Source organism: Dasypus novemcinctus, chromosome 5, assembly GCF_030445035.2.
Source record: "Dasypus novemcinctus isolate mDasNov1 chromosome 5, mDasNov1.1.hap2, whole genome shotgun sequence".
Classification (NCBI taxonomy): domain Eukaryota; kingdom Metazoa; phylum Chordata; class Mammalia; order Cingulata; family Dasypodidae; genus Dasypus; species Dasypus novemcinctus.
The window spans coordinates 70,026,248-70,047,780 of NC_080677.1; the positions used below are offsets into that span (position 1 = coordinate 70,026,248).

At 34.6% G+C, this 21,533-nt stretch overlaps 1 protein-coding gene across 4 annotated transcripts in view; it reads left to right on the forward strand.

The window, feature by feature from the left end:
• The window catches only part of SEMA3A (semaphorin 3A), a 505,421-nt gene extending 501,931 nt beyond the window's left edge, over positions 1 to 3,490 (forward strand). For all 4 annotated transcript variants that reach the window (XM_058297095.2, XM_058297094.2, XM_004473377.5 and 1 more), the window contains one exon: positions 39 to 3,490. In XM_058297095.2, the coding sequence (XP_058153078.1) occupies positions 39 to 494 (456 nt within the window). In that variant the 3' untranslated portion in view covers positions 495 to 3,490. The remainder of the gene's footprint in view (positions 1 to 38) is intronic.
• Positions 3,491 to 21,533: the final 18,043 nt, after the last annotated feature.

Below are 21,533 nucleotides of genomic sequence, written 5' to 3' on the forward strand. Positions count from 1 at the left end.
AATGCATATATATTTTATTACCTATTTTTTACCCCCAGATCAGAGTGGATGATCATATCATCAGGACAGAACAAGGCCTTCTACTTCGTAGTCTGCAGCGGAAGGATTCAGGCAACTACCTCTGTCATGCAGTAGAACACGGGTTCATGCAAACTCTTCTTAAAGTCACCCTGGAAGTCATCGACACAGAACATTTGGAAGAACTTCTTCATAAAGATGATGATGGAGATGGCTCTAAGACCAAAGACATGTCAAACAGCATGACACCCAGCCAGAAGGTCTGGTACAGAGACTTCATGCAACTCATCAACCACCCAAACCTGAACACGATGGATGAGTTCTGTGAACAAGTTTGGAAAAGGGACCGAAAACAACGTCGACAAAGACCTGGACATACCCAAGGGAACAGTAATAAATGGAAGCACTTACAGGAAAATAAGAAAGGTAGAAACAGGAGGACCCATGAATTTGAGAGGGCACCCAGGAGTGTCTAAACTGCATTACCTCTAGAAACCTCAAACAAATAGAAACTTGCCTAGACAATAACTGGAAAATGCAATATACACTAACTTTTTTTCATGGAATTATGTGGATGTTTACAATGGTGGGAAATTCAGCTGAGTTCTGCCAATTATCAATTAAGTCCATGAGTACCTTTCCTAACAGGCTTTCTTCCTAATACCAACACCTAATAGAGGTCAAAAGTGGATGCAGATGTTCACTTTACCAGACTTAATGTTTCCTATGAGATTTCACTGTACAGGTTTCACTTTCTTCTTTGCCTGAGAAATAAAAATGTCATTTGCTATGTTGCCATCTAAAGAAGAAGAACTGCATCAGCAAAGCCATTTTATTGAACGAAAAGTTTAAAATAAACTGCATGGATTTACTAAGCTGATGAATGTTCCAAAATGTGCTTGGATTAAAGGATATTTTTTGTTGACCAGCATTCTTGTTTATAAGGTCTGGAGGAGTAAAATGATACTGAATGAAATGGTCTGTGGAAATATAAAAAAACAACCAACAAACAAAAAACATAAACCATCCATCATCCAGAAGAAAAATGGAATACACTGATCTACTACTGATAACTTCTTTCAGCTTTGATCTTAAGATGTATTTTATTAAAACTATAATTTAAATGTACCATGATAAATATGCAGTAAAATTAGCTCTTTTCTAAGCTAGAATAGGTTTTTGTCTTATAAATATTGTGCTATATAGTTTTTGTTTTAAAAATTCCAATTGTGTGCTGCTTTCTTTTTTACTTTTTGTTTTCAGTTCTTTAAGAGGGGTGACCAATATTGTTTTACCAACACATATACATTATTAACTATAAATCCCTAAACCTCGTTATAAATTATGCTCCATATCTCTGAGGAAATCAAGTGAATAGAACTGTTCACACCTTGCCTTTCTAAGTATTATATAAGTTAATTCTCACAGAAACAAACATCATTGAAACAGTAAGGAAAGGGGAAAAATATATTAATTTTTAAATGCATTTTATTGTATCTAATGACTCAATGAATGGAAAAGGAACTGCATAGTTCAAGAAAATCATAAGCATTTTCTCAAAATAGTGTTATTAGAAAATGTCTCTTAATTCTGTGCTTGAATCCTCCCTGCATGATATTTGGACAAAACTCTCTTGATTCCATTGAGAATTACATCTATGTCACTTAATTAAAAAAAAAAAAAAAAAAGAATAAGTAATATTCAAAGTCATCCTCTTAAAGGCAAATTTTCCAACTCTGTTTACATCTATAGCAGCTATTTCCTAACAGCCTCTTTTTTCACCTTGTTTAGGACAGTTCTCTGTCTTCAGAACACATGATTCTTTCCATGTCAGTCCAGAGTGACTTTTATACAAAATATTGTGTAGGACACACCCATATTGAAAGAAAATGTAAAATTCTTTTGTCTCCTGCAACAACTTATAAAATGATGTTAAAGATTATTAATTAAGGACTTGTCTGCTTCATTGTTCTAAGATAATTTTATTGAAAACCAGTGACTGCAAGATGCCTAAGACCTTCAGCATTACAATACAGTTTCTTTTGTACTGCTTGCATTTTCCCAGGGATCCCTCCCTAAACCCTTCAACATACACAAAAATGCAGAGAAAACATCGTATTGCTAATTAATGAAGTGGCATTGAAATTCTAACTCTTGTGGTCTTGGTATTCTAATTAACGCAACATTAATTTCTCACTTCAGACTACAGTGTATTTTTTAAACTCCTTTCAGTTGAAATATTTCACAGATGGAAGCCCATGTTTCAGTTTTAATGACTGCTTTGAATAAACAATTTGTTGATGCTTGTTTCAAATGAAAAGACTAAAAATATGCTACATTCAATTTTAGACTCCATTGACTAATACGGTTTTGCTTTTAGCAGTACATCCTCAAATGGAAGCTTAATTGTGAAATTATCTGAAGGACACTCCTTTACAGAAAATAGTGTTTGAAAGAGAAATTAAGAAAACAAAGAATACTCCCACATATCTTAACTGTATTATCATGAACATCTTAACTGTACTAAAATGCAGTGTTTCATTTCTTTCTAAATTTGCAGCTGATACAAATTTATTTGTAATAAATGTATCTGATTTCTTATTAGTCCTCAAACAAAGGATTTGAAGGGATATAGCTTTTCTGATAACTTCGTGGTTGCTTTCCTATATCTCAATGCATTTTTTTAACATTATGAAATGACAATAGTAAGAAAGTCTAGACTTTGATTAAAAGAAAGGAAAATAAATCTACTGGCCTGTGTTTATAAACCATCAGGTCTGTTTTCAAAGAAAATTATAGCTATAACTTGCAGGTAAATAACTTATTACAGTCATAGTCTTCTGCCAATGTGTATTGAAAGGGGGTAGTTTGCACGAAAAAGAATAGTCTGGTATATGCATGTCTCTTCAGAGATGAAATTTTGTTCAGAGACCCATATGAACTTAAAGTACAACAGCATTCTCAAGGTAGGAAAAAGGTGCAGCACGGCAGAGAAATCACAGCCCAGTAGAAATCAAATGTAAAATGTAAACGCATGTAAACACACACTTTTTGTTTCTTTTTATGTATTATTTTGTGATTTTTCAATGGTATGTATTTAATAGTTCAACTTTTGCAACCTACACATTAGGCAAAAGAGATGTAAATAATTTTGAAATCAAGAGGAAGAACAGTGTAAAATACAACTATCTATAGGTATCCCCATTTCAATGTGTTCAAAAGTATCCTAAAATGAAAGATTTTCTCACACGGGTGAGAAGGTGGTTTATGTGCTATTTAAGGGCAGAAGGTGTGAGCCCTTCACTACGCATGTTTTTTTGCCAGGTAGTAAATATGTTCCATATCTGTATTTATCATTGCATTTCAGATAGGAACTAGAAAACTGGAGAGAAAAAAATGTAATGAACCTGCTGCTGTAAATTATTTGTTTTAGCATGTATTCAGTTGCTAAATACACATTTCTTCAAAGAAATATTTGAATTCAGATGTCTTTACTGTGGTCTGTAGCATATGGTGTCAAGAAACAGCTTAGAAAATATTGAGAACCAGAGGAAGGTTGCTACACAGTCAGCTAACAGATTTCTTCACTATAGTAAGCTCTGACCTGGTTCTATATTCATAGTGATGATATGAATTTTATGTCCTTTAAATTAAATATTGCTATTTTATATGCCATCCCTAAACAGGATGTATGGAGATGAAATTCAATAATGCGTCATTATCACGATTACGATTAGTTTGCTTCATCCATGGTTGGCAAAGATGACTGGCAATTGTTACTGAAATTGCCTAACCCAATCATTAGGGGCAAGCATTTGATAAATGGGGAGTCACTAGTACAGTATTTTAAAATCTGTGTGTTATGAATTCATTTTTTTTAATATAAAGCATGCCTGTTTATTGTACAAAACTGCTATGCCCTTTGCATTTAATTTAATGGAAATCTACCAGGTTTTATGGCTTAAGGACACTTAACAAATAGGATTTGATGTCTACTTATTTTGTAATAACATGTTAAGCACAAACTGGCATAATGCCAAAGGCATCCATGCTTTTAATTTTTAAAAGTGGTTGTAATAAGTATTATTTAAAATCAATATGGTTTTCAAAATACATGTTTCCATAAAGAAGGACACAGTATTTTTTTTTTTAATCTGTAAAATCCTATTGGTTTATTTGTTTCCTAGCCATTACCTTATGGTAGTTGATTAAGAAACATCCTTTTTCTTTTTTAAGGTTAATAGATTAAGAGGACCTGGAAGTGAATGAGAGAATAAAGCAACCCACATGATGCTTCATATATATGTATGGTCATTTTGACATCAGTATGGCCAAAGAAAACAGCTTAGGTAGCTATGCATTTCAAACATGCAGGTACACGTCGTAGACAAAGGTAGGGAATGGTACCAAACCACACCAAACAAAAAGATGATTCTCAATATAAAGAAATTGGGCTTTTGCCTTTTAGAACCAGATTCCTACCCTATCAATTAAATCTTTTTTTTCTTCTTTATTTTCTTTTAAATGTTACATTAAAAAAATATGAAGTCCCCATATGCCCCCCAACCCACCCACCCCAACCCTCCCACACCTTGACCATCTGCTTTTTGTCAGGCACTTTATTAGGTGATGAGGATACCAAAATGAGTGAGACATCGCCCCATCCTCAGATATCTCACAATAAAATAAAGCAGACAGTAACAGAACTTAACTAATATCTTATCCAGCAAGTCTTTCCTGATCCTCCCATCCCTAAACCAAATTCACCACCTTCTCTAAGCTAACATTTGTGCCTTGTATATACTTGCTATTGCTTAACTTATCACAGTGGTGTGATTTATTTATTTACATCCTTGTCTCCCTGTCTAGACTGTGAGCTCCCTGTGGGAAGGGTCTGTATCTAATTTATCTCTGCTCCAGTGCCTAGCATGATGCCTAGCACAGAAGCAGGGCTCAATAAATCATTATTAAAAAGAAACAGATTACATTGTGACAAGTTCCAAATGTGAACTCACAGTAACAGTGCTCTAAGCAGCAGAGGAAGGAGGAGTTAATTGGAGGAGATAGATAATGGAGAGCTTCAGAGAAGTTACATGCTAGCTGTGAGATAAAATATCAGTAAATTTGCCCAGAAAAAGAAAGCGAAGGGCAATCTGGGCCGAGGAACAAAAGAGTAAGGAGAGGAGGTGTGAAAAGTGCTTTTTCCCCCTCTCCTGGGAACGAGTATTCCAGATGGATTCATAAAGAAAGGTAAAATGGTCCACAACTATAAATCAAATCAAAATGGTGCATTTATTTAGATTTTTCTGGATTTTGATTTATCGCCTTTTTTTGAAATGCAGTTTCCCATGATTGGCACATGTCATATGCTCTGCTTCCTATCTCCCTCCCCTCCTTGCTCTCCCTACTCCCTTCTCCTCGTTAATGTTGCCTTCCTTTCTATTGACTCACCCTGGAGTCATAGCACTCATAGTGGTTCCCACAACTATCTGCAGATTCATCCCTCTCAATGCCGGAAACTCCTCTCCAATTCAACCTACTATGCTTCAGGTGGAATTCTGAATTTCACAGGCAAATGGCTAGGAAAAGCTATCTTCATCATGTTGACCCCTCTGTGCTTGAGCTCTCTTTTTAAATGGCTTCTGATTATTATTCAGCATTGCCTACATTCATCTAGTATTAGACTATTCAACCATCAGGTTCCAAAATTGCCTTTATTAGTAGCAAGTTGGCTCAGAATGAGACTTCACCAAAGATAGCATTAAAATAGGAAGTCCAAATTTGCTCAATGGATACCCTAGATGTAATAATTCAAAACTACACAATGCTGCAGATGAGGTTATCTCACATACTTGAGAGGCAAAGTCTTCTCCTTACCAAAAAAATTTTTTTTAAAAAGAAGAGGCCTAGTTGTGTCTTGAATCTGTCATGCCCACCATTAAATTAAACTGTCTAGCTTTTTTCTCATATAACAGAAGAATGTATTTTATTTCTCTTAATCTAAACATTATACTTGTAGACACAGTGTTTATTTATACAGTACCTAAGCAAAACTTTTCATAACTGTGTTCAAATCATCAATTTGAGTAATTTTGAAGTGTCAACTTCCATCCTCTCGATGTAAATCTCACTGAAGCATTAGCCTGCAGAGAAATACATTTTAAAGGCATTTGATCTTTGTAGCCCAGTTCTTAATGTTTTGATTTGTTGATAAATAATTCCTGAGAACCTTAAACTTTTTAGAAAAAGTTTTTATCTAAAATCAAAGAACTTTTCTACTTTAGGATTCTCTTTTTGATATACCTCTATTTTCAGGGGGTTTAAATCCTTAGACTTCAAAAAAGAATGACAGTTTTATTAGTCTTCTGATATTTTTTTATTCAGTCAGTATCTTAAATTGCTGATAAACATTAACAAATGAGTATGGGTCTCTATATGCCATTTAATTAATTTCCCTAGGATTTAGATACTGAGTAATATTGGTACATCTTTGTATCAAATTTGCATTGTTCTCCTCTTTCAATTTCAGAATTGATTTCTCATTTTCTTCTTTGCATTACTTTTGACCTTAGCAGCATGTCTGTTTTGTTTGGGAAGCCAGTTAAATTATTACCTAATGAATATTATGGTGCATCAGAAAAAAATCTGGTATCCATACAGAGAAATGTACTGTTACTGATTATATGGAATTCTTAGAATTGTAAAATTCAGAAAAGCAGAAATTAATATTTAATTCAAAACAATAGTTTTGTCATTAACTTTAGAAACAGACTATTCAGGTTTTCCCTTAAAGTTCCTAAACACTCCAGAATTTATAAAATAAATAGCTACCCTAGATTACAAAAACCCTAAGCATTCAAAAAGTATTATTCCCCCTTCTCAATGGAAATTGAAATATAAATTGCTTTAGTTTTCACACTGGTCTCTTTCTAGGCTCCTCTTTGTTATAACAGTTTATTAAAATTATGTCATATCAGGTTGCCTTATATTTATCATTAACAATATTCTAGAACTTTTTAAATGGAAATATTTATGTTTTTATAAAATTATTTGAGTGACTTAGTACATATCAAACCCAAGAGCAAACTCTTAATATATTGCATATAATTATTATAATATTATTGTAATTTAATATTATGTTAAAATGAATATAATCAGAAGTGCAGAAGTGTTAATAAAGCCTGTCCTAAAGTTACTGCTTGATGAGAGTAATACTGCATTTTATATCACTTTATAATATTTAAGGTATTTTCAAAATTTCATTTGATCCTCTTTATATGAAGTAGGACAATTTTATTATCCCATTTGTAGGTGAGCAAATTAATGAGTGACTTAGAGCTAACACTTAGAAAGTTTTAAGTTGCAAATTATAGTCTTGTTTTTGATCCAATTAGAATAGAACTTTTGTTACTGTATCACATCATGCCAGTAGAGAAAAGCTATCACTTTAACTCTTAATATATTACCAATGCAACAAGCATTATTTTAGTTTAGATTATCTAAAACAAAATCTATTCAAGGAAAAAATTTATTGACTAGGGCATTTGGTAATTTAAGATATTAATTAATATGGAAGATGATGGAACCAATTAATAATCAGTCAAATGTTCAATTGCAAAAGAGCTAGATCAACTTCATAAATACTTTTCACTCAATTGCTACCTCCTAGAATATAACAATTATCAATACCTTATGCCAAGTAAATACCAGAAGAAAATCCTATGTAGTTTCTCATTCTTCAAAAGTAGTCATAATAATCCTAAATGTGTTCAATTTAAATATAATTTCTGAAGGAAACTCTATTTTTACTTACTGCCTATATCAGATGGTTTAATTTAAAACTGCAAACTAAAGGAGTATAACAGAAAATTTTAGAAATTCTAAAGTTTATCAATACTGTGTTGAAATTGTCAGTTCTCCAGTCGACCATTTGGCTGTGAAATTCCTCTGTCCCAGCCCCTTGCAGGGCTGACCATGTTCCACGGACTATCCCACCCCCTTTAGATGTGTCCACCACCATCTGGTTAACTACTGATTTTAAAATGACAAATCAAGTTTGTTCCTATACTTCATTAAGTATTTGAACCCTGTAGAAGATTACTTCAAAATTCAAGATTCAGGATTAAACATAGATTAGGACTGTCAAGTTTTATGGGGATGTTCCTTTTATCTCCTGTTGCATTATTGTGTCACTACTATTATATGATATTCAACTCTGTTATATTCAATTAAAATGTCTTTTGAAAACAGGTCAATATAGTAGTATTCTAACAAATCTTTCCACATTGTTAATAACCCCATATCCTCTGGATAAATAGTCTCCAATGAAGGAAAGCATTCTTGTTGCCCCCTACTTCCACTTATAAAACTTTGTGCTGAAATCATAACATAAAATAAAGAATACAAAACTCTCATGTGGTTTTTGAAGACTTTGTCATCTTCTCTATTCCCTTATCATTTTTCAAATTATATACTAACTTCTAACACTGTCTTTTACCTTTTGTAGTGTCTGGTATGTTTTCCTTTCCAGTTAGCGATCCATTTCACAAAATTCAATATCCTCACCAATGACTCATCTAACACCCTGTTTCACAGTAAATTAACCCACTTTTTGACCTACAGTAAAGTGACGTTGTCTCTCCAATTCACTTTCAGCCACCAGCTGATAGCAAGTTGGACTCATCTTCATTTCCAACTCCTCTACTGTGAAGATTTCAAACTCTAAAAATGCATTGTGAAAAATATACCTTTAAATGCATTTGTATAACCTATGTACAGTTAAAGAAGAATATAAAAAATGTACACCATCCACACCACTCAGCATAAAACTTGGCCTTCATCTGTCCTTCAAAATCCCACATCCCTCCTTGATCACATCTCTCCTTCAGGAGAGTCAATAACCTAGATTTACTGACCATAAATTCTTTATCTTCCTGTTCTTTCATTCCTTTATTCCCAATGTTTCTCTTCCTTATTGTGGCATTCTTATAGGGAAGAAACAAAATGGACAAGAATCAGCATGGCTGTAAACCATAAGAAATTTCAGACATCAGGGCAATTTTAGTGGCATGTAGAAATAAATAGTCAAAGATAAATGGAAGCAACTACGGGAAGGCAGGGGGAATAGAGTACACTTTCTAGAGAGTTGGTCATCCAGGCCTCTGACTATTGATGTATCTATCATATGTTGAACTCATGCTAAGACCAAGGAACGTGTGAAATTGATGGGTTTCAAAGATGAATATAAGTAGTCACCAATTTTGAGAAACTCATATCTATCAGAGCTAAAAACAAAATGGAACATATAAAGTACCATAAACTTAGTAGACTAATGGGAGGAAGAGGAAGAGTCATAGTTGTAGCAATAATGGTGGTAGTAATATTAAGTGTTTACAACATGCTGTTTCATTTACTAAGTGCTTTATTTGTATTACTTTAATCATCACAACAGTTCCATAAACCCTATTTTATATCCTTATTTTATCTATAAAGAAACTGAGGCACAGAGAGGTTAAATAACTAATTATCTAATTCACACAACCAAAAGTGTTAGAAATAACATTCAAAGTCTGGTATGATGCATGGTTCCTTGTGCTTCTAGAACAATGTGTATTGTAAATATTATTTAAGTGGCCCTGTTATATAACTAGAAAGGACATATTACATCAGAAATCTTAGAAGATGTAGGATAGAATCCAGGACCCAGGTCAATTTAGGAAGAAATGAAGCCTCTTTCTCAAGACAGGCAGATAAATAAGTGGCAAATCAGCAGAACAGTCAAGAAATGAGCTTCAGAGGTCAACAGCCCTGGTTTGCCGACAAGATCTACCCTTTTGGTGAATGTCTACAGACAAGTTTTTGTTACTTCCCTAGGCCTCAGTACCTCCATCTCTAAGAACGTCAATGATTTCATCTGTAAAAGAGAGGTGATAGAGAACTTACACATAGAGTTAGAGTACCACTTAACACTAATATATAGTTCTTACCATTAATGCTGATATATATTCACTTTTCTCCAAATCTGTTCTTATAATGGTAAGGAAAATATGGTCGTCCTTGTTTCCAAAGAAATGCTCTTGATCAAACCTATTACCATATCCTTCAGGCATTTATCCCTCTGTTTTTATCTCCTCTTATACCTAAAATCTCTCCCATCTCCCCATCTAAAAAAATAATTGCAACAATAAAAATAATTTCCCACAGCCATGCCATTCATTTGAGCACTTTTCTACTTCTCATGTTTTCCTATCAAAGTTCTCAAAGCATTTCTAATGGATTTCCAATTAAAGATAAAGAACTAGGCTTAAATAAGCCTAGTTTGACTCTTATGTTCCCCAGAGCCCTTTAAACTGATTCCCAAACACTATATCTTAACTTCAAACTAAGTTATCTTTAATTTCTAATTTTGAAAATCATCATAACCCCAAAAAATGTGTTCTGATGGTAAATTAGTCAATTATTTTGTACTAAGCAATTGCTTGTCAATGTTTCAATACAGAGTTTTTAAATTAGCATGTTCACACTTAGAAAGGAGACATTTCTCTGTACGTTATTTCATGAAAATATGTTCCAGAAAAAAATTCTTTTATATAGTCTCAACAAAATTAATTATATTATATTAAGTCTGTTTTTCAAATGAAAAAGCTTGGAACATAGTCTAAGCAATTGCAAGTGTTGGTGAAGGAGAAACTCATCAAATAGAATCAAATTGTAAAAACATATTATATAGAAGAAATTATTCTTGTCATAAGGTATAATTCACAGGAAGAAAATGTAAGAAAAGACATTTATTTACAGTCTCTAAAGAACACATGAAAAAATGTACTACCATAATTCACACCTAAAAAGATAATAATTTATGCAAAATTACTCCCTTTAAAAAGTAGAGATGAAAAGAGACATGACACATTAAAACCCTGCCAAGCTAAGAATGAACATAAGAAATAAACCATATGTGTTATGGGAGGCAAATCCACAAAGAAACTGTTAGGCAAAAATAAGACCAAATATGACATGATCCAGATGTTCACTAATATGAAGATCTCAGCAAAATCTGAGAGACTTCAAGGTCTGGTAGGAAGGGTAAAAGTTCCAAAAGTGTGAGGACTGATCGGCTCCAATTATCTGGTAATTGTTTTTTGAAAAAATTATCTTGTGTTTGAAGTATTGTCGACTTTTGGCTATAACTATCTTGGAAATTGATAAAAAGCAGCATGAAGAGATGAAACAACAATGCAGGCTTTGAAGTAGATTCATTCCGTTCACAGAAAGTTTAAGAGACCATTTAGGTCGGTCCCCAGGAAAGACTTCTGTATATATTAGACAAGCTGGAAGTGGGGGGAAATAAGGGCTGTACACAAGTATTTTACACTCTATGTAGCTGAAAAGAACCTTAAGTTAAAACTCAGTGAGAAGTGTATCATTCACAGTACACAGCACTGAAGATAATTTCCAGGGAAATTTTGAGTTAGGCTTTCTTGTAATAACACCTTGAGTACATATCCACCCTCTGCCCTCTGGGTTTTTTGTAGGCTTGGTGTTTCAAAAAACTTCTGATAAATCCTCCTATGTTTAGATATTTTGCACAGAACATCACACAGGCCCCTGTCCACTCTCAAACTTTCATTTATTAGTCAGATGATTACTTAAAATAGTTAACATAACTTTAAGAGATTGAATTGGAGAGAAAGCCCTCAGAGAAAAGAAATATTAAGAGTGTAATGAGCAGAAAAATCCTAAACACTGTGAGCGTAGGAAGAAAGAATAAGAACTGGAAAAAGCAATGGAAGTAAGAACAATTGATCATCAAAGAAAGTAAATTCATAAAAAGAACAACAGTATCTTTTATTATCAGTGCAAATGTATAGGTTCTTGTTTACTTACTTTTTTATCCTTCTGGAGATGTTAATCTGATGCACCATCGATCTCTCTTTCTATTGTCTATCTTGGTCAACAGTTCACGAAGCCTAAGCCAGGTTCAAAGTGTGGATCACTGACATCAGCATCTCCTGGGAGCTTATGAGAAAAACACCCAGCACTCCAGTGAATCTGCATTTTAGCTCAATTCCCAGATGATTCATGTATACATGAAGTTTGGAACAACAGTGTTCTAAGCCACTCTATTCCTATAGGTTTGGATCTCATTTGTTTCCAGAGCCACAATTTAGGTCGTTCTTACTGTATCTCATGGCTGATTTCATAGAGTTCACTAGCCCAGAGGCTCCAGTAAGGCTTTCTTCTGTCTGAGCGCTAATAAGGCTCACCTTCCTCCAAGGTTTGCTGGCAAGAGATGTTGGGGTCAGGTGTAAAGGTCCTGGAAACTCAAGTTAAAATCACTTAGTCTTTTGAGGAATATTGACTATTTCATATTATTGAGAGTGATTGTGAGAGAAATTGGCAGAAAGTTGCATATTTATGAATATTTACCAGGCAATGATATAGGCTTGATGAGAGGTAGGGATATTTCATTTAGAAGATATTTATACTATTCAGGTTTTTAAAAGTGTTATGTCCTGTCTGTTTTGCTAAATTAGGATAAAAAGAAAATAAAAAACCTCAGCAAAAGAAATATTTGTCTAGTTTATAAACTATTCTCAGGTGAGAGAGTAAACTATAAAGGAAGAAAATACTTTATAGATAATATTGTCATTTAATTTCCCTTAGATTTGTTAGGGTAATAAAGGAATAAATTTTCCTAGAATGATCTTATACCAGGCTTCCTGAAGTTTTACAACAGCATGAGAGTAGCAGTTTGAATTTTTCAACCATTTTTTCCTGCAATTTTAGAGTATTTTAATTCTAAGAAATTCATACAGTAAATTTAAATACTTCCTATAATATAGAAATACTCAACTTAGCCATGAAAGACTTCTAAAATTTAATCATGCAACTTAGGCGAAACAGTAATCAAAGGCCATTTCTGTAGAATAGTTTGGTGTCATTAAAACCCAATAATGTATAGAGCCAACAAATAAGAGCACAACCAACATTAGCAATATACACATGTGTACACACCATATATTTCTAAGATTTATTTTTCACTTCATGCTGGGTGGTCTACTACTGCTTTTTACACTACCACCAACTGATCCCAAAGTTCAGGGTTATTGAAAAGCATCATAAATAAGATCCATGTGTGCATTGCTTAAGTACCAGATGATATTTACAAAGGTTTCAGTAACTTTCCCAGTTCACTGCCAGCAAAAAGCACCAATGTCTACCAGTAATTGTGCAATCACAAATGTTTTCATAATGTTGAATTCACCCCTATAATCTTTCCTGGAAAATTCAAAAATGGCAGTGAAGAGATGAAAATATTTTTGTTGCATTCACTGTTGCATGGCAAAGAAACAGACACTATCTGTAAAAGCAGAGTGTGAACTTCTTGTTGGGCTTTCAATTGTCACAGACCCATATCTTCCTAGCACCAGAATATCTGTCATTAAAAGAAAAAAAAAACAACCCCTCTTTATTGTTACTCTTAAAATAGCCGATTGATTAGCCTCAACATTGTTTGCCTATTAAAAATTCCTTCCAAAACACCATTTAGAAGTGAAATCTTGGATGTTTTATGTCAAAAAGATTTCTGGAAACAAGGACCTTAAATTAAAACTCACGGGAGTTCCCAGACATGGAGTTTGAGAGATGCAGTTTTCCCTTAAGCTCTGTGTAAATCATTTAAAATACTGCTGATTTGCTAATGTATAACACAGACTTCTAAAATTTGGGTGGAGAAAAGGGACAAATTAGGTGCAATGGGAAAAGGAGTCTGGGGGCAAATTGAAGTACAACAATGTTTCTAAAGCAGATATGATATACTAATTGAGCAGCTGTACAAGACAAAATAAATTTCACTTCCAAAGGGTTTGAGTATGCTATTGCTGAAACACAAAACAGAAGCATTTCATTTTGTACCATTAAGTATCCACCTTCTCAATATGATTTAAGATAACATATATATATATTTTATCTAAAAAGATAGCTTTTGGATAAAATGTCATATAGCATCAGCAGGTCCCTAGCTCATTAGTCAAAAGCCTAATGATATAGAATTTAAAAATCCAGACCTTCACTGAAAGAAAATAATCCATTCCGGTCTCAGGCTGGCTCTGGTAAATGTGTTTTCCTGAGGTACCTTTGCGACAATTTCCCTGAGGGCCAAAACACCTTCAGGAGCTGGGTTCTTAGCCTGTGCAGTGGAGAATCCAAAGTTCTTTACTGTGTAAATCCTGTGTGCACCACCATAGGGGAATGGCTCAGAGCTTATGACTTTTAAATGTGTATGTAAAGTAGTCAGGGCTTTAATTGTCAGAAAAACTGGAAAAGTGTGACTTTCCAGGAGACTCCTTATTACTTTGGGGCATAAGAGAGGGTCACACAGGAGACAGGGACAGGAGGACTCTACCACTTCCCCAACCCAAAGTAAGAAAAGGCACATGTGATTGAGAGGTCAGAAGAAATGACAGAAGACGGAAATAGGGTGAGAAAAGGAAGAGAGGATGGAAGGGCCCATGCAACAAATTTAAATTTTTGCTTTTGGATATCTGGATTTTCAAAAGCAAAGTTACAGTGCAGTTAGAAGGAAGATAATTTTAGTTAGATTCAGATTCTCTCATCTTGGGTTATTTTACCTTTGTGTTTAATAAAAAATATGTGTGAGTGTGTGTTAACTAATTTAAACAGGTCCAGACTATTAGCCCTCCCTTTATTTATTTATTCCTATGTTAGAGTAGATAACTTGTGGAGCCCTTATTTTCAAAGCTAAAATTGCTTGCTGGGAACCCGGAGTCTTTATGTCTCCGACACCTGCCCACCTTCCTCATCTTTGCTTCTTGTACAGAATTGCTCTATAGAATGCATTAGTGTTCCTCTTTCACTGGGAACGTTCACTACTGTGGGCAGAAACCAAGCAGCCCATCTTTCCCACCTAATTCACAAGCAACTCGTTCAGAAGAGTAAAATAGGGCGCCTCGGGGTGGAAGGTTCCTACTAGGAAGCATCAGGCAGTCTGAGGCCTCTGCTGCAACCCGCCTCCAGTTCTCCCTGTACTGCTAGATGCAGCCCAACTTCCAGCCTCTGCTGTGATGCATCTGCACATGTGCAGAACTTCTGAGAGCCCCTCTCTGCTGGGTATGCAAGTATACTTGCCTAACCAGTACCAGATTCCTGCTCCAGGCAGCCACGACAGGCCCTTTTCCTCTCAACCGTGCCATTCCCTGTCCCCTACTACACTGGTCTTGATATTCCTGACATATCCTAGTTCTTAATATGTTCCATATAATTAAACAATAGTAGTAATAAGTCTACACAGCTTTTTAAGCATTTCTTTAATAATCTCTTTTAAAAGACCATAGGGTCTTTAGGCAAGTTGGAGATTTGTGTCAAAAGACTTTTCTTCTGTCTGAAGTGAGAGTACTCAGATTCAGTCACTGCCATGTGCCTCCTGGAGGGCACCTTTAATGGGCGCCCTGAAAATAGACCTCCAAGTCATCAAGCCTCTTCCATGCATTCCAGGAGAATAAAGAAAAACCAGGTAAGCCCATTGGGATGTGCTGCATAAGTCAAAAGACAGTTTCAAACAGATTTGAAAAAGTGATTCAAACAACCCCCCAGATTAAACATAAAACTCTTAGGTTTATGTATATATATACACAAATGCTATAAATGAGGAAAATTCAATAAACCTAAATGATGATATCAAGACAGTCAAAGGGAAGTATTAGAGGGCAGGAAGGATCTGCCCCCAATTTTCTCATCCAGATAATGACAATTTTGCCTGCCTGTATGGTCCACTTTACTTTCACTTTTTTCTTCTGAGAGACAACCTCTTCACCCATGCTCATAAATATGGATATCAGGCGCCTATACTATGGCTAGAATCTGAGCCCAATTTTTAAATGATGCCATTCCATCCCCTATAATATATTCAAAACATCACCATACCCTCACCTGTTAGTTTTGAGCTGTATTAATAAAAAATTAATATGCACATGACATACAATTAACTATCAAATTCATAGAAAAATTAATGAAATATGTGTTATAGAAGATTGAACACTGGGCTCAGAAAGATCAGAAGAGTCACTCTATCTCATTTATTCGCTTAAAAAGTATGTGCTAGGAGCGGATAAGGCAGGCAGTTGAGCACCCACCCCCCACATGGGAGTTCCCAGGTTCAGTTCTTGGTGCCTCCTAAAGAAGAATGAGGGGCCAGAACAACGAGCCACCAGAACAATGTTACAAAGAGACCAGGGAGCCATCTGAGCTGGGGTGTGTACTAGACAAAGATATAAACCTGACTTCTAGGAGGTACTAGGGAATTCACAAATACACTTAGTAGCCGTCTCCCAGGCCTTGCCTTTCTACCTCCACCCAAACACTTTCCTTTTCTATTGTGAGCAGATGTTTTCATTCCACTGCCCAGGGGGGATGTTAGGTCTAAGGAAAGGGCCTGACCATACCTTAAACCAGGAACAGCAGCCCAGCTGCTTATTAGGGCAGGAACTCCCAGTGGCCTTACCACTCCCCGCTAGGTTGCATAAATACTGGCCCTTGGATAACATAGTTTGTCTCTCCTCTCCAACAAAAGTGGAGACATGCTGAGCTGCCACCCTCTCACCCTGGCCCAGGCACTTTGGCCTTCTTGATTGGCCATCCTGAGATTTCTTCCCTTGCTTTTTTGGACCCTTTGAACTATATAAGTAATAAAACGGTCACTTGCTGAAAGTTTCTGTTGTGCCTGAGCCTGAATTTCCATGACACCCCGTATAGCAACTCATTCTGCAGGAGTTTACAACCCATCATTTCAGATAAGAATTGATTTTGAAATATACATATATATACATATACAAATATAATATATATTATATAGGGATAAGCACCTGAAGTGAAGAAGAAATTTACATGATATGAAAATTTATAGATCATACAGTTAGAAAGAATCTCAAAAGTAATCCAGGAGCTACGAGCCACATCCACTCCCCATGTCTTCTTATACATTGCATTTCATACTAAACGCCACAGTGTCTACGATATATGAAGATAACACAAATCTTTCTTCATGTTAATTGAAATATTTATACATATTTGCTCATATAAATGTTTTATCTAAGTATTATTGATATTTCAGAGACTTTTGTCCTAACTTCCTCCTTTTCAATTTCCCCACTAGTAGCTTCTTGACCTCATACCTATTAATTCCTTCTTAATAATTGGATTTGTTTTGAGGAAAAAACATCAACAGTCTGTCAACTTTTCAAGTAAAGACCTCTCAGGATATGAGTATCTAGGGGTTTTGCAAAGGCTATTTTCACATCATAAAATGTCTCAATCTGATTTCCTTGGAAAATTTGCTTTTGACATTTTATTTCTAAATTCAAAGACATCTCATTCTGTCATTATCTTGAAGAATGTAAAGTTCATGAGTCCAGATGAGTATAGAAACTTAACAAATCATTTTAGCCAACTTGCACCTGCCATATTCCCTGGAAACTCACTCCTGTGTGATGTCTCTGCATGAGGTAAAGGCTTTTTACAGATCCTACTGCAGAAATATCCAAATGTTATAGAGTTGTAAAACTCTCCCAATTTTTAATTTTTCAATCCATTTCTAACATTTTGGGAAAATGTGAATAAAATTAAAATTAATCTAAACTTTTTGACAGAATCTAATTGGTGAGATTAAATAGCAAAAATAAAAACTAGGTCGTGAAGTAATTATTAGTTTTTTATTCAAAATTGGGCTTGCATTCCTTGGTAAGGAATTGCAACTGGACATTATATCCCCTTCTAGATCTCTGAATTATATATTATTACTCCAAGAGGACCTATTTTCATTTATTCTTTCATTAATTCATTCAGTATAATGTTTAATGAGCACCTAGTCAGGCACATTTTTGGGTGCTAAGAATTCAGCAGTGAACACAAAATAAAAGACAAAATCCTTGCACTCAACGCTTTTACATTTGTATGTGTGAAATAGACAATAAAATATTAAAACAAGTAGCTATCTAGTACATCTGTTTTGCCCACAATTTTCTTTAACATGTAACAAAGTGATTCGTACATAGTAAGTGTTTAATAACAATTTCTTGAAAGCATATAGTCTGACTTTGTTAAACAGGAAATAATATTAGTTATCACATAGAATTTCTGTAAAGATTTAGAAAGAATGCATTTATTGAGTAAATCAAGGCTTAGAACACACTAAATGGTGGAAAATAGTTGTTCATGACAGCATCAAATTATGTACAACACATTGTAAGCATTATAGAAACAGAAAGAAAGGAGTTTGTGTTCTGGTAGGTGGTTAGAAACAGCTCAGTAGGGTTGTCTGGACCGGAATGCATCATGAAGGATGAAGGGAGGTTTATCCCTCTTCACCATCAAGGGTAGTACCTTACAGCTCACAAATGAAAGGCAAAAGATTTAAAGGGGTGTGGAAAATTGAGTTAAGAACCCAGAACAAAATATGTTCTTATTCTTACTCCACACTCCAGTGGGTATGAACCCGTTGTAAGCAGGACCTTTTGAAGATGTCATCTTCTGTTAAGGTAAACTAGTGTGGACCTGAATCCAGATTACTGAGTCCGTTGAAGAGAAAGCCACAGAGAAAAGCCCCGAGTCAGAGTCGGGGGAAACCTGGAAGAGAAAGGAGTGAGGACAGGATACTGCCAGTGACCTGAGGCAGAAATGCAAGCCAAGGACTCCAAGAATTGTGGCAAAGGAGCATTGGAACGCCACCAATCCTTGGAAGAAGCAAGCCCTCTAGCCTCCATACCTATGAGACAGTAAGTTCCCATTGTTTAAGCCAACTTATTTGTGCTATAAGACTTTCCTTTCATCATTATTAATAAAATTTTGATTATGATATGCACTGTAGTTAATTCATTTAACGTGTATTGAGTGGCTCTAAGTTGCAAAAAAAATGCATATACTTGGAACTGGGATTCCACAAAGAAATTCTTCCAAATGAGACCAATACCTCTTTACGTTATCATGGCATAAATTATCAGCTCACTTACCCTTAAAACTCTCCACTTAAATTGATTCCTGTTATCCAACCATAAAAGAGGTTTAACTTGAAAATTCTAGGCCATGAACATAGAATCAAGCAAAAACCACTTAATAGAGGGCTGGCCCCACTCAGCTAGAGTCTCAACATCTGTCCTTCAAATTAAAAACCTCATTAAAAAAAAGACACTTGTAAATCTATGAGAGTTTCCATCAGTGTCAGTTGGTGGAACCCAGCTAACACTATTTGAAGTTGTAATTATGTGAATAAAGTCAAAGTGTTTGACACGTGTAGACTCCATACAGAAATTTAGTTCATTTACTAAACTATCCTATTTTTATTAAAAGGTAAGCAGAACCATAAACCATAAAATTTTAATTCTTCATTGTCAGAGAAACAAAATAAGTGACTAGTACCCTGGCAAATGCAGAATAATTAAACCTGCATCCAAAATGTATTTATTTAGCCTCTAAGGACTTGTTAAATACAATACCATACTACGAGAAAGTACGCTTTTCTTAACTTTCTCATGGGCTATAGAGAATAAAACCTACTAAGAGAGGAAAGGAAATAACTTAAAATCCAATGAATAAGTGAGATGGATTAACATGAAGAAATGTGGACAATCTAGTTATTCAGGAACATTTTCCTAACAACAGCTCTTTCCTGCCACTATCTCTTAACTAGGGAATCTCAGTGGAGTTGAATATTATATTTTCTTATTTGGATTGATTCCCCAAATTATTTGTTAATTGAGAAAACTGATATTGTTTGAATTCTCCAAACGACTGTGGTTTCAAATGGAAGGTACATTTATAAAAGAACTTTAATCCCCCTACATTTGTAATGAGAAGCCTATTAATCTTAATTACATATTATTACAGCACATATTTTAAAACTAAAGAAGAACTTTAAAATAAGTAAAATCAAACTTTAAAAAAAAGAGTTTCCCAATGGGTCATAACAATTATCTTTTTAAAATGGTGTGTTTTTCCCCAAAAATATTTAAAACTTGTTACATTTAAAAGACAGTGGACTCCTTACTCAGGGCCAACCCAGGTCTTAAAGTTATTCAATATCTTCAGTTATCTACATGATAAATATATCTAGTCTCTGAAATACTTGGGCAAAAGTTGGAGCCTGGGATTAAACCACATTGGTAAATATTTCCATTCACAGTATCACAACTGTCCCTCATGTTATGAGTGTTTTATAATTAATCTAAGAGTTTGTATGACTTTGATCACTTTTATAGCACACTAAGTACAAAAAATGAAATAACAGAAATACATGGGAATATTGAAAAATTGTATGCAAAAATATGCAGAACTTAATCTCAAAAGGATTGTTAATTATCAAGTACAACTTTTAGAAAGGTATGTGGAATGCCATAAAACACATAAATATACAATGATATGTGTAATAATTTCCATAGACCTCAAAGTGACCAACTGATGAAATATCCCAAATTATCAAATATTTTAAAAAGAAAAACTCAATGGAATAATTTCATGGTAATTAAAATGTAAAGATAGAAACCTGAGAAATCGATGATACTATAAGAAAGATTAAACAAGATTTTTTCAACAGCAAAATCTGGCTGCGGAAATGCTTTTTTTAGCTCTATCAAACTCAGGTAACTTCACTCAAGCTATTTTGACCGAAGTATATAGGAAGAAGCAGTAACAGGATTACTTCTATAATTAAATATAATAACCCCAATGGGATAACAGTGCAATAAAGTGGCTAGGAAAAATGCTTTTGCCATAGAGATTAGTTTCCTGTAAAACAACAGCGATAGGCCGGTCAGTCTGATGCTGAACTAAGACAGCATGGCTCATTTTTAGCAAAGATTTCACATAGCACACAAGACAAAAAGACAAGTATATGTGAGATTTTATGAAGACCGGAAAATCATCAGACAAATATTGTGTGCTCAGAACAGCACGACCACAGCAAGTTAATTGCCTCAAATCATGAAGCCTTAATCAAGGCATCACTATCCTCCCAGGATCACTGGAACTCAGATGAAAACTATGAGAGAAATTGACAGTGAACACCAACCAAAAAAGGAATGACAAATAATAAACCTTGATCCTTCAAGGCCATAGGCCATATTATTTATTTTTTATCTTTTTTTAAATCTTCAAGCTTTCCATATGCTGCTATTTTAGCAGTTACATATCTACATTGAGATATTTCTGCATTAAGAAATATCTATCATCTTACCAGGTGGAGAGCAACTTGTGAGCAAAAAGGAATGTCTTAGTTATTTTTATATCTGCAGTTTTTATCATAGTTCTAGGCACACAGAAAGCATTCAATAGATTTTTAATTGATTGATTTGTAATTAATGGAAAGTACATTAGAAACATGTCAAACTTTGTCTTAAATATATTTATATTAAAATCAGCAGTGCCATCTGACTATGAAAGACAAATGGGTATATGAGTGAGGTGTGTGCATAACTTTATGTATATATAAATACAAACATACTGTAGAA